Source organism: Aulonocara stuartgranti, assembly GCF_965226115.1.
Source record: "Aulonocara stuartgranti genome assembly, chromosome: 10".
Lineage (NCBI taxonomy): Eukaryota > Metazoa > Chordata > Actinopteri > Cichliformes > Cichlidae > Aulonocara > Aulonocara stuartgranti.
The window spans coordinates 28,825,827-28,838,976 of NC_138946.1; the positions used below are offsets into that span (position 1 = coordinate 28,825,827).

General features: G+C 40.1%; 1 protein-coding gene across 5 annotated transcripts in view; it reads left to right on the forward strand.

Annotated features, from left to right (window-relative positions):
• bbx (BBX high mobility group box domain containing) overlaps window positions 1–13,150 on the forward strand; it is a 49,646-nt gene that overhangs the window by 16,000 nt on the left and 20,496 nt on the right. For 3 of the 5 annotated variants that reach the window (XM_082549167.1, XM_082549168.1, XM_082549166.1), the window contains 2 exons: window positions 1,908–1,988; window positions 2,949–3,014. The exons of 1 other annotated variant lie outside the window; for it this stretch is intronic. In XM_082549167.1, coding sequence (XP_082405293.1) covers window positions 1,908–1,988; window positions 2,949–3,014 — 147 coding nt within the window. The remainder of the gene's footprint in view (window positions 1–1,907; window positions 1,989–2,948; window positions 3,015–13,150) is intronic. One more of the 5 variants, XM_082549169.1, reaches the window with a different exon arrangement.

A 13,150-nucleotide genomic window follows, 5' to 3' on the forward strand; every position in this document is an offset into this window, starting at 1 on the left:
AGCCATACATGCACGTACCATAACTATTGCCACCACCATATTTGACAAATGATTTGGTATGTTGTGGTTTGGATCATGAGCTGGTTCTCTTTCTCTGTAGCCTTCCTGTTCTTGGCAATAACCAGTGGTTTGCCCCACTGTATTTATAATCATCACGGCGTCTCTTGGTTGTAGATTTTGACAATGATCACTCATTAAATGTTCTTGATTTGGCTAGATGTTATGAAGCTTTTTGGGGTTTTTTTTGTTTTGCTTTTGTTTCTGTTTTTTTTTTTTAACCAAGGAAAGAATTCTGCAATCATCCACTTTGTTTTCCGTAGTCTTTCAGACCTTGTTGTGTTGCTGACAGTGCATTCATTCTTTTTAAGTATGTACCAGATTGTTGATTTTGGATACTCCTTAAGCTTTTTCACTCTCTTTTTCACTGTCTATTTTGCTTCTTCAAGCTAGTGATGGCCTCCTTCACTTGCACTGACATATATTTGCGGTTCATATTTAAAAGTAGGGTAAAAAGCTCTAGAATATAAATTTAGCAGCCTAAATGAGCTTCAAATATTATATCTGCTTCATTTGTCATAAAATAACAAGGGAACAGCCCTCACTTGGCTATGAAACTGCTTGCCAGACAGTTGTCCAATTATTTCCAAGCTTCTGAGAATGTGGGCCTATTAAAAAATGACTAGAATTCGTAAACGGTTAATGCAAACTTTTTTAAAAGTTTAAAACTGAATTAGAACTGGAAATCTGCACTTCATCACATTTTCATTGTTTGGTTTAAATTTCACTGTGTGGTGTACAGCAAAACAACAAATAATGTCTTTCTCCAACAAATTATTGCCTTAATGCTGTGCTCCATTTACCAAAAGTCAAATGTCATAGCTGGCAGTGATGTCACTTCCAAGTTAAATGCGTTCCATTAGGAAAAGCAATAAAAGAGGATATCTTTGCTTTAAGCAAGGCAGAGACATTCATTTATCATTAGCAATAAAGCCCAAAGCCAGCCCAAAAACACTGCTTCAGCATTTTCATGGATAGGGTTGTCACAAATACACAACAGTAGTCATACAGATTTAAAAACGTTTCAGTTTTACGACTGATAATGTGAAGTGAGTGATGATGGGGGTTTTTCTTCCTTTCTTCCTTTTCTTTAAGTCAAATTTGAATTGAGGGGGCTTTGCACTCCGAAATGGAAGCTGAGATTTCTGACTTCCCACTTGAAATGTGAAGCAGTATAATTTTAGGTGCACTGTGATAATGCACAAGTTCTCCAGTAGAGGGCCTTCAATACTAATATTTTTTTCATTACCCCAAAGCCATAAAAGGCTGATGAGGTGTTGTTGTCACCCAGCATTGACACCTGGGATGTTGATACAAGTCGAGTACGAGGAATGGTATGATTTTCAAATTGTTACCATGTACCATGTATATCCGATTGAAAATCATACCATTCCTTGTTGTATTGACAACCTAGGTGTCCATGCTGCGTGTGTGTGTGTATATTTGAAAGCACCTGACCCAGTCAGTGAAGGAAACCATTTACTGAATTTAATTTAAATATCTAGTTAATATTATTTGCTTTGCTGATTTATATTATTAATAGAAAAGGAAGTCAACAAATAGTAATGTACATACTAATATAGATTAAGTTGCATGTGGCGAATAAACTTTGTACTTGAACTTGAACTAAGTTGCATAGCAGTTTATACATTAGTCAAAAAATAAAACTTACTTTACCAACTCGGGTACTGGCATATTAGTGTTGCTCACATATAATTGCATCATTGATTAGTTTTAAATTTATCTGATTAAAACGACAACTGTCTCGGGTTTGAGTTTTCGAAAAGTCATTTAATGCTGATGTGTTATTTAGTTTTATGTGTTTTTTACCCTCTTTATTTGATGCACAGATGTTTTCTGGGACAATACCAAACAGAGTGCCTGACATTTCTGAAAACAGGGTCCAGTCAGCCCTTTCACCAGTGGCTGAGGTAGGCTGAAATTTTAGTTCATGAAAGAGGTACCTATCATCATAACTAAGTCATTAGATGTGGGAGGAGTTACTCCAAAACACAAGAAAGTGCTCTGCATGGCCTAGAACTCAAAACCAGCCAGCAATACCACTGATTAATCACACAACTGAAAAATTTTAGGTCATCATTTTTCCAGAGATTACGATAATGTGAAAAAAATGAAAACATGTAGCACTTTTATTTTGCAGTGCTTCTTGTGTCATGGCAGGAGTCCTGACAGTGTTGCCACATGTCAATTCATCAAACGCATTTGGCTTTTTGAGAAATTGCCCCCAGTATTTACATAATTAATTACTTGTGATTAATTCCAAAAAACAAATGTATGTTTTTTTTATTGCCCTAGACTCAAAGTCTGGACACAGATTACATGCTTTGGTCTCATGCTTATGCTTGAAAACCCTTCAATGTAGCTGAATTAACCTCCAAAGACCCGAACTCTTTCATGGCATGCCTTTTTAATTTCTCTTTGCTATTTGGGCTTTATACTGTTGATAGAACACTATAAAGTCACAATTGAATAATGATGTGCAAAACTCTTTATTTGGTGTCTGAACACAGCTGAATTTTTCCTGAGTATAAAAACAAAATGAGAAACAACAATTGTGCCCCTTTGAGCAATATGGCTCATTTGAAAGCAATTTGAAAGAGCAAAATGTAGTATTGTGGTCTAGACAACCCAAAATGTGATGTGCCCATATGTGGGTGCCAGGCCCTACGACATTAAAACAATTCTGCAAAGAAGAGTAAACCAAACTGGTGATAACTGAGCATTCTCACCAGCAATGCTTGTTATTTCGAATGCTCTAGGTTTACTGTCAACACAGTTGTATTTGTTATTCGTAGTTGTTGTTGCTGAATATTAATGGTATCAGCAGAAAGCTGAACTGTGTGATCACACTTGTTACTGTGTGTTCACAGTCATCGCTGTCTGCAGCACCTGAAGGAAAGTTATGCAGACAGTCTGCTCTCTTCCAGCTTGCTGAGGTAAGAATTTTCATAGTATAATTGAGCAACCAAACTGGACTTCGTTTGAAAACTGAAATACAGATGCAGCCAATTTTAATTGCCGTTCCCAGCTGACTGACAGAAAACTCTCAGTCAGTTCCTATCCAGTTATCAATTGCTAGGAATCTCTCCTTCTCCTGTGATGTTTCTGCTTCTGAATAGGAACACCTCTATTATTCATTTGCTGTGTTACCAAGAGGTGGCAGTTTCTTCACAAAAACCTTGACTTGTAAAGCTTTAAACTGTCTTGATAGCTTTCATGCTAAAATATTTCGACCTACACTTATTAAAAATTACATTTTACTAATATAAAATAGATGACTTGAATTTTTTAAGACATTAAGATTTATTAAGAGTAAACGATGCACTGCAAAACAACAAAACCATTCGCAGTAAATATCCTTCCATCCATTTCAATCTAATCAATAATTAGATAACATTTAATAGAAAGTTAAATAAAGAAAAAATATTTTTGCACACAAATATCCTTGTGCTATAGATTCAAAAGCAAATGTAGTTTGTGTTTTTGACTGGTAGAATTTAATTTTTCATTTATTGTTTCCTATGTTGTATCTGTTCAGATTTCTTTTTGAACAGGTACAACAGGAAGTGTGATCTACATATCCATCTACATCCATTTTCATATTATTTCCCTCTGTGTGTGTGTGTGTATTAGGGGTGGGCTATGAGGTGCCGTAAGGGACATTATTACTGAAACGCTCTCACACACACAACTGAAACGCTCTCACACACACTACTGAAATTTTAGCTCTCACACACACTACTGAAACGCTCTCACACACACTACTGAAATTTTAGCTCTCACACACACTACTGAAACGCTCTCACACACACTACTGAAACGCTCTCACACACACTACTGAAATTTTAGCTCTCACACACACTACTGAAACGCTCTCACACACACTACTGAAATTTTAGCTCTCACACACACAACTGAAACGCTCTCACACACACAACTGAAACGCTCTCACACACACTACTGAAACGCTCTCACACACACTACTGAAACGCTCTCTCACACACTACTGAAATTTTAGCTCTCACACACACAACTGAAACGCTCTCACACACACTACTGAAACGCTCTCACACACACTACTGAAACGCTCTCACACACACAACTGAAATTTTAGCTCTCACACACACAACTGAAACGCTCTCACACACACTACTGAAACGCTCTCACACACACTACTGAAACGCTCTCACACACACTACTGAAATTTTCGCTCTCACACACACTACTGAAACGCTCTCACACACACTACTGAAATTTTAGCTCTCACACACACTACTGAAACGCTCTCACACACACTACTGAAACGCTCTCACACACACTACTGAAATTTTAGCTCTCACACACACTACTGAAACGCTCTCACACACACTACTGAAACACTCTCACACACACAACTGAAATTTTAGCTCTCACACACACTACTGAAACGCTCTCACACACACAACTGAAACGCTCTCACACACACTACTGAAACGCTCTCACACACACTACTGAAACGCTCTCACACACACAACTGAAACGCTCTCACACACACAACTGAAACGCTCTCACACACACTACTGAAACGCTCTCACACACACTACTGAAACGCTCTCACACACACTACTGAAACGCTCTCACACACACTACTGAAATTTTAGCTCTCACACACACTACTGAAACGCTCTCACACACACTACTGAAACGCTCTCACACACACTACTGAAATTTTAGCTCTCACACACACAACTGAAACGCTCTCACACACACAACTGAAACGCTCTCACACACACTACTGAAACGCTCTCACACACACTACTGAAACGCTCTCACACACACTACTGAAACGCTCTCACACACACTACTGAAATTTTAGCTCTCACACACACAACTGAAACGCTCTCACACACACTACTGAAACGCTCTCACACACACACACTACTGAAACGCTCTCACACACACTACTGAAACGCTCTCACACACACTGCTGAAATTTTAGCTCTCACACACACAACTGAAACGCTCTCACACACACTACTGAAATTTTAGCTCTCACACACACTACTGAAACGCTCTCACACACACTACTGAAACGCTCTCACACACACTACTGAAATTTTAGCTCTCACACACACTACTGAAACGCTCTCACACACACTACTGAAACGCTCTCACACACACAACTGAAATTTTAGCTCTCACACACACAACTGAAACGCTCTCACACACACAACTGAAACGCTCTCACACACACTACTGAAATTTTAGCTCTCACACACACAACTGAAATTTTAGCTCTCACACACACAACTGAAATTTTAGCTCTCACACACACTACTGAAACGCTCTCACACACACTACTGAAACGCTCTCACACACACTACTGAAAAACCAAGGCATTTCAGTTGAACAGGAAGGCATTTCAGTTAAACAGGAAGGCATTTCAGTTAAACAGGAAGGCATTTCAGTTAAACAGGAAGGTGTTTCAGTTGAACAGGAAGGCATTTCAGTTGAACAGGAAGGCATTTCAGTTAAACAGGAAGGTGTTTCAGTTGAACAGGAAGGCATTTCAGTTGAACAGGAAGGCATTTCAGTTAAACAGGAAGGCATTTCAGTTAAACAGGAAGGCATTTCAGTTGAACAGGAAGGCATTTCAGTTAAACAGGAAGGTGTTTCAGTTGAACAGGAAGGCGTTTCAGTTGAACAGGAAGGCATTTCAGTTAAACAGGAAGTTAATTCTTGACAAGGAAACTGAAGGAAAAAGTGTTAGATTTCAAACAAACCACTACACAGATGTCTACTCAGCAACCTGTTAGTTAGGGGTGGGTTTTTATAATCGATTTATTGATTAAAATCGATTCTGGCTTGGATAACGTGAAATCGATTCATTAAAATCCTGAATCGATTTTTTAATATAAATTTATTTTACCCGAAATGCCAGAATCTCTGGTGAAACCTCACAAAATTTCAACAACCACCAAACCGCTAAGACAGTAAATGAGAGCAGGTACACGGCTTCTGCACAAAGACGTAAACACACAGCGCGGACCCGCGGATCAGAATCAGTGAGATGTCGCCTTTCTCACCCGACAGCACGGACACGGTCGGGGCTGAAAGCCGACAGCTCGCTGACTCTGATCTGTCGGCATGTCCGCGCTTTGTTTTCACGTCGTTTTTGCGCCGATTCTAAAGCTGTTAGTTTTACCTCTCTCCAAACAATATTGACTGAACCAGCAGCAAAAGAAGATCCAAACTGCGCTTCACATAAACATCGTCATGAATTCCCTCACTGTTTTGCTTCCACCACGATAAAATCGCACGTCATGCACAGCCCTCTCTCTCTCTTTCTCTCTCTCTGTACTTCAAGAACAGTTTCCCGTCTAAAAATCTGTTTTCTGTATTATTCGCTTGCTTGTTATGCACAAGTCTACTGTTGTTTACAGCGCAGTCGGCCGCTGTTTTTTTTTTTTCATTTTACATACTTCCGAAAAGAAAACCTAATTTCTGCCGTTCAATACTGAATAAATTTAAACTTTTTAAAATTATGCAAAATGCAAAACGTTAGCCGTGTCTCTAATAAAACCGCTGTAACGTCAGAGGTAACGTTCATATGTTAATGGTTTTCTTTCGTTTTTGATGTACTGCAGAATATTTTTTATAAAATCCCAGGCCAGGAAAACCACCTTCATGTTTTTATGTGCTTTATCTTCAGCTACTTTGACACAAAGGCATCTGCTGTGATGCTCACACCTTTGATAAAGTCTTGCGTGTGTCAGCTTCCTTTTTTTAAATACAAAAATATGTAAATGTACTGATCTGAATTATAATATTTCTGACTGTCAAAATTCCCCATAATCAAATCGAATTGAATTGAATCGAATCGTGGAACAAATCGATTCTGGACCTTAGTGAGACAGCTGCATTACTTAACAATATATTAGCCTCAGCATAAGTCAAAATTTAGAATAGCGGGAGACGTGCATTATCCTGGTTATTTTTTTGGCATATGTGCTTTTTGTCTTTTTTTTTAGCAAAGAAAAATATCTTAAAATCATCAATAAAACCAGGGAGAGAAGGCTTAGCGTTCCTCCATTTAGCACAATGGATATGATATTTACTCAAAAGTATTGTTAAGATATTCATTGTGTGTACTCATGTTGTACAGTGTTTAACTGCATTATGGTTACTGTGGTTTAACAGAGACAGTATTTTAGTTGCCACCACAAGGAGGCACTGTTTCATTGTAAGAGCATGCCCCTAAGATCACGCCCCTAAGAAAAAAAAAAAAAAGTATACCACAACGAAAATGGCACCCATGAGAAAAGTTTTGCCGCATGTTGATGAGGAATAAAGTTCCCAAAAATATTAAGGACATTTTTGCCTCCGTCGTCATTTTCCTTCGAGTTGATCGCTGTCGATGCTGCAATACTCAACAAGTATGATGATGTTAATAATGTCTGAGACATCCAATGCTAGATGATCCATATAAAAAAAATTATGATGTAATTCAAACAGTGGCACATCATTAATATTTAGGGAAATCCAATTTTTTAAGTTGCACCAAATACATTGTGTGATAGGGCATAGGAAAAAAAAAAAGATGTTCTAGGGTTTCATTTTCATCAGTACAAAAAGAACACTGATCCACCTCAAAGCCAAATCTCTTTTTTTAGAAATTCTGCCACAGTATTAGTTTTGTTTAAAGTGTGTTTCTTTAACTTTAGGTAGAATAGGCTATTTCATAAATTTTTAGTATGCTTTATCCAGTGTATATGAAATAACTAAATTAGAACCATGCCATGTAACCATTCAGTTGTAACTATGAAATATTTTGTCTTTGAAGAAACTACTAACAAATTTCTTATTGCATTTTTATCAAACAGCTGACATTGCCCTAGCAATAAATTTGGGAGCACTGATGAGAAATTATTGTATATCATAAAAATTTTAATCAAATGAAGCAGAGGCAGTGGGACCAGTTCACAAAATTTGTTATATTCTCTTTGAGAACAGTTTAGACAATATTTTTCTGAAAAGTCTGTGTAACTTAGAATGACACCGTTATCATCCAACAAATCTGTTATGAATATAATATTTTTGTTCAAACCAGTCACTCTTGAAAATTGATTTTTGATTAAGTGTTATTACCCTATTATTCCATAAGGTTGAATTATGGGGAGAAGTTGTGGGTAAATCTCATTTTCCCAAAAATGCAACGTCTGTTTTGGAAAGTTTGATATCTTTATGGGGATTTTATTTGCCGCAAAATCACATTTCAAAATAAAGTCTAATCCTGTATACTATTTTATTAAACAAGAATCATGGGATGTGGAGCTAAGTAGAGTCAGGCTGTGACAGACAAGATTTTAACCATTTAATTCTAAGGGTGCCAACCATAAATTCCAATTCTGGAGTTTTGATACCACCTTTATTGTATCCCTTCACAAGCTGAGATCTTTCTATGTAATGGGTTTTATTCCTCCACAAAAATTCGAACACATTTCTATTTATGGTTTTCATGGTATTTATCGTTTTTTTATTTTTTATATTGTTTACGTGGCGCAAAAAAGGTTGGGGACTGCTGTACTAGCAGGTTGCTGAGTAGAAATCCTTGTAGTGTTTTGAAATATACCACTTTTTCCATCAGTTTCCTTGTCAGGAAACAACTTCCTGTTCAGCAGAAATGCCTCTGGTTTCAGTGGTGTGTGTGAGAGCGTTTCAGTAGTGTGTGTGAGAGCGTTTCAGTTGTGTGTGTGAGAGCGTTTTAGTAGTGTGCGTGAGAGCTAAAATTTCAGTGGTGTGTGTGAGAGCGTTTCAGTAGTGTGTGTGAGAGCGTTTCAGTTGTGTGTGTGAGAGCGTTTCAGTTGTGTGTGTGAGAGCGTTTCAGTTGTGTGTGTGAGAGCTAAAATTTCAGTAGTGTGTGTGAGAGCGTTTCAGTAGTGTGTGTGAGAGCGTTTCAGTAGTGTGTGTGAGAGCTAAAATTTCAGTAGTGTGTGTGAGAGCGTTTCAGTAGTGTGTGTGAGAGCGTTTCAGTAGTGTGTGTGAGAGCGTTTCAGTAGTGTGTGTGAGAGCGTTTCAGTTGTGTGTGTGAGAGCGTTTCAGTTGTGTGTGTGAGAGCTAAAATTTCAGTAGTGTGTGTGAGAGCGTTTCAGTAGTGTGTGTGAGAGCGTTTCAGTAGTGTGTGTGAGAGCGTTTCAGTAGTGTGTGTGAGAGCGTTTCAGTTGTGTGTGTGAGAGCGTTTCAGTTGTGTGTGTGAGAGCTAAAATTTCAGTAGTGTGTGTGAGAGCGTTTCAGTAGTGTGTGTGAGAGCGTTTCAGTAGTGTGTGTGAGAGCTAAAATTTCAGTAGTGTGTGTGAGAGCGTTTCAGTAGTGTGTGTGAGAGCGTTTCAGTTGTGTGTGTGAGAGCGTTTCAGTAATAATGTCCCTTACGGCACCTCATAGTGGGCGATATAAACGATATACGATAGAAACTATATAAATTTGGCCAACGATAGAGATTTTGACTATATCGCTCTATCGCGATAGCGCATGTTGATGATGTCATCAAGCTGCGCCTGTTTTGGTCGAAAGCATCACAGCGGCTAAAACCATTATCATCTGCAAATTATGCCGGGCGACAGTCATAGCAAAGAGATGAAGCACTTTTGAAATATGGGGAAAGCCAAAAACTGTGCTTCCTACACTTCCGTAACATTGATTCATTAATGTTGATTTCTCTTGCAGCTGTTCTACTCCCATGTTGTTGCAGTATATTAATGACTAACCTTGTATTGTGGATGAATAATCTCAGTTGTTCTCCTGACTGAAGTTTGCCCCGTGTATAGCATCCTGCTATGCGATTGCATTTGTCCCTAACCACCAGAATCCCTCACATTAACTTTTATCGAGTGAAAAAAAAGTTGGCGTTCATCCTCCAGCTTCATTGTGCTAATGTTATGCTAACATAGCTGTGTGGTTAGCAATCACGTAGCACAACATTATATACCAGGTAGTCCAACTTCAGTAACCCTGCAAATGTCACTGCTGTTTAGTTGTCTGTCAGTCAGAACATGGTATGAAATGTTTAGGTGTAAACTAGCGAGCTAACTTCCTGTTAACTTCTAACTCCATTAAATTTAATAAATTCTGTTTTCATGGATGCATGGATGTAAAACTTAATTGTTACACCCAATAAAGCAGCAATGCTGATGATTTTATTAAAGATTAAAGAATTTAGACCGTTTTTAACTCTTAGTGTTCGCTTGACTTTGGGACCTGAAGTGGACAGAATTTTGGACCCAGATTACTCCGAGAAGCTCCTCACTACGGCAGCCATAATGCTGTGACAATCCATCAAGCAGTGCAGCTTACCAAAGTTGTACTAAAACATTTTTTAACAGATTTCTGCACTCCCAAATTGGTTCGAGGTCAGTAAGCACAACCAGAATTCATACATAAGGCACAATCTCAATTTTTGAGAAAATTAAAGGATTTTAAGTGTGCTTTATAGTGTGGAAAATACGTTATACATAAGAAAAGGATATATCGTGATATATATCGTTACCGCACATTCTTCAAATTATATCGCGATATGAATTTTAGGCCCTATTGCCCAGCCCTAGTGTGTGTGGGGCAACACACACACACACACACACACACACACACACACACACATATATTTCCCCACTTGACCCTGTGGGCAGTCAATCCTTCAAGCTCGGGTCCTCTACCAGAGGCCTGGGAGCTTGAGAGTCCTGCACAGTATCTTAGCTGTTCCCAGGACTGCACTCTTCTGGACAGAGATCTCCGCTGTTGTTCCCGGGATCTGCTGGAGCCACTCGCCTAGCTTGGGAGTCACCGCACCTAGTGCTCCGATTACCACTGGGACCACCGTCACCTTCACCCTCCACATCCTCTCGAGCTCTTCTCTGAGCCCTTGGTATTTCTCTAGCTTCTCGTGTTCCTTCTTCCTGATGTTGCTGTCATTCGGAACCGCTACATCGATCACTATGGCCGTCTTCTCATGTTTGTCTACCACCACTATGTCCGGTTGGTTAGCCACCACCATTTTGTCCGTCTGTATCTGGAAGTCCCACAGAATCTTAGCTCGGTCATTCTCCATCACTCTTGGGGGCATCTCCCATTTTGACCTCGGGACTTCCAGGTTATACTCGGCACAGATGTTCCTGTACACTATGCCGGCCACTCGGTTATGGCATTCCATGTATGCCTTGCCTGCTAGCATCTTACACCCTGCTGTTATGTGCTGGATTGTCTCCGGGGCATCTTTACACAGCCTGCACCTGGGGTCTTGCCTGGTGTGATAGACCCCAGCCTCTATGGAGCTTGTAGTCAGAGCTTGTTCCTGTGCTGCCATGATTAGTGCCTCTGTGCTGTCTTTCAGTCCAGCTTTGTCCAGCCACTGGTAGGATTTCTGGATATCAGCCACCTTCTCTATTTGCTGGTGGTACATACCGTGCAGGGGCCCTTTCTTTCCATGATGGTTCCTCGCCTTCCTCCACTTTCTTGGGTTTCTGCTGCCTGAGGTATTCACTGAGCACTCGGTCAATTGGGGCCATCTTCCCAATGTATTCGTGGATGTTCGTTGTCTCATCCTGGACTGTGGTGCTGACACTCACCAGTCCCCGGCCCCCTTCCTTCCGCTTAGCGTACAGCCTTAGGGTGCTGGACTTGGGGTGAAACCCTCCATGCATGGTAAGGAGCTTTCTTGTCTTGATGTCAGTAGCTTCTATCTCCTCCTTTGGCCAGCCTATTACCCCAGCAGGGTACCTGATCACGGGCAGGGCGTAGGTGTTGATAGCCCGGATCTTGTTCTTACCGTTCAGCTGACTCCTCAGGACTTGCCTGACCCTCTGCAGGTACTTGGTGGTTGCAGCTTTCCTAGCGGCCTCTTCATGGTTCCCATTCGCATGCGGGATCCCCAGGTACTTGTAACTGTCCTCCATGTATGTATGTATGTATGTATGTATGTATATATATATATATATATATATATTTATATATTTTAGGGGTGCAACGATACACAAAATTCACGGTTCGGTTCAATACTTGTATTCAAACGCGATTTCAATATGTCACATATTAACAGTGGCTCACCGATGCCAATGACATAATTACCCAGCTACATTTCTGAAAGAATGCAAAAGCATTGACATATATTTTTCCTTCCTACAATAGCCCGACGGGCAGGGAAGAGATAGATTTTGGTAGCCCGACTGAAAAAAATCGCTAGCTCCAGGACGTCGGGCTAGCGATATTGCAAGCCCTGTATTTGATTGAGGAATCACTCATCTTTGGAAAAGAGAGTTTATTACAGAGAAATGGCTCTTTCCAAAATAAAAGTTATACTATCCGCTTCTTCTGGGCTATATTCTCAGCAGCATAAGGAGAATCATGTGCTAACAGCTGTCTAAATGACTCGGCTAAAGTTAGTAGCATGCTTGTTGTTTTGGTCTTTGCACTAGGATGATGTCTGCGTAAATGTGCAGTCATATTCGTTGTGTTCCCACTAGTGATTTCAGGTTAATCTCGTTGAAATGACCTTAACGCCACAACACTGCAAATCTCCGTTAACGAGCTACCGCCGATCGCCCCGTGCATGGGGCTAGACGGCCAACACGTTAACGAGCTAACTGCTCTAACACACTAGCTCCCACCCATGTAATTGAGCATTGCACGGCACATCCAACATACTGTTTTACTTTAGTCCATGACTCGCTTACCTTCAGGGTCATACGTCACATGAAAACCAAAATAATTCCAAACGCCAGATCTGAATGGGGGAGGTCCATGTTGCAAGGAGAGCTTAACTTCTGTCTTGCTAGCTTGCCCTGAACTCTTCCTTCTGACGATGCTGTCTGTGGTGAGCGCTCAGTGGATCTGCGCTCGACAGTGCAGCCTAGGCGGAGTAGTCGAACGCAGATTCACTGAGCGCTCAACACAGACAGCATCGTCAGAAGGAAAGTTGATAAAATAAATTACAAATGTTGTATTGTTCGATACATTCGTACCGAACCGAAAGCACTGTATCGAACGGTTCAATATCGATACGAATATCGTTGCACCCCTAATATATACACCCCTAGTTTTCCAT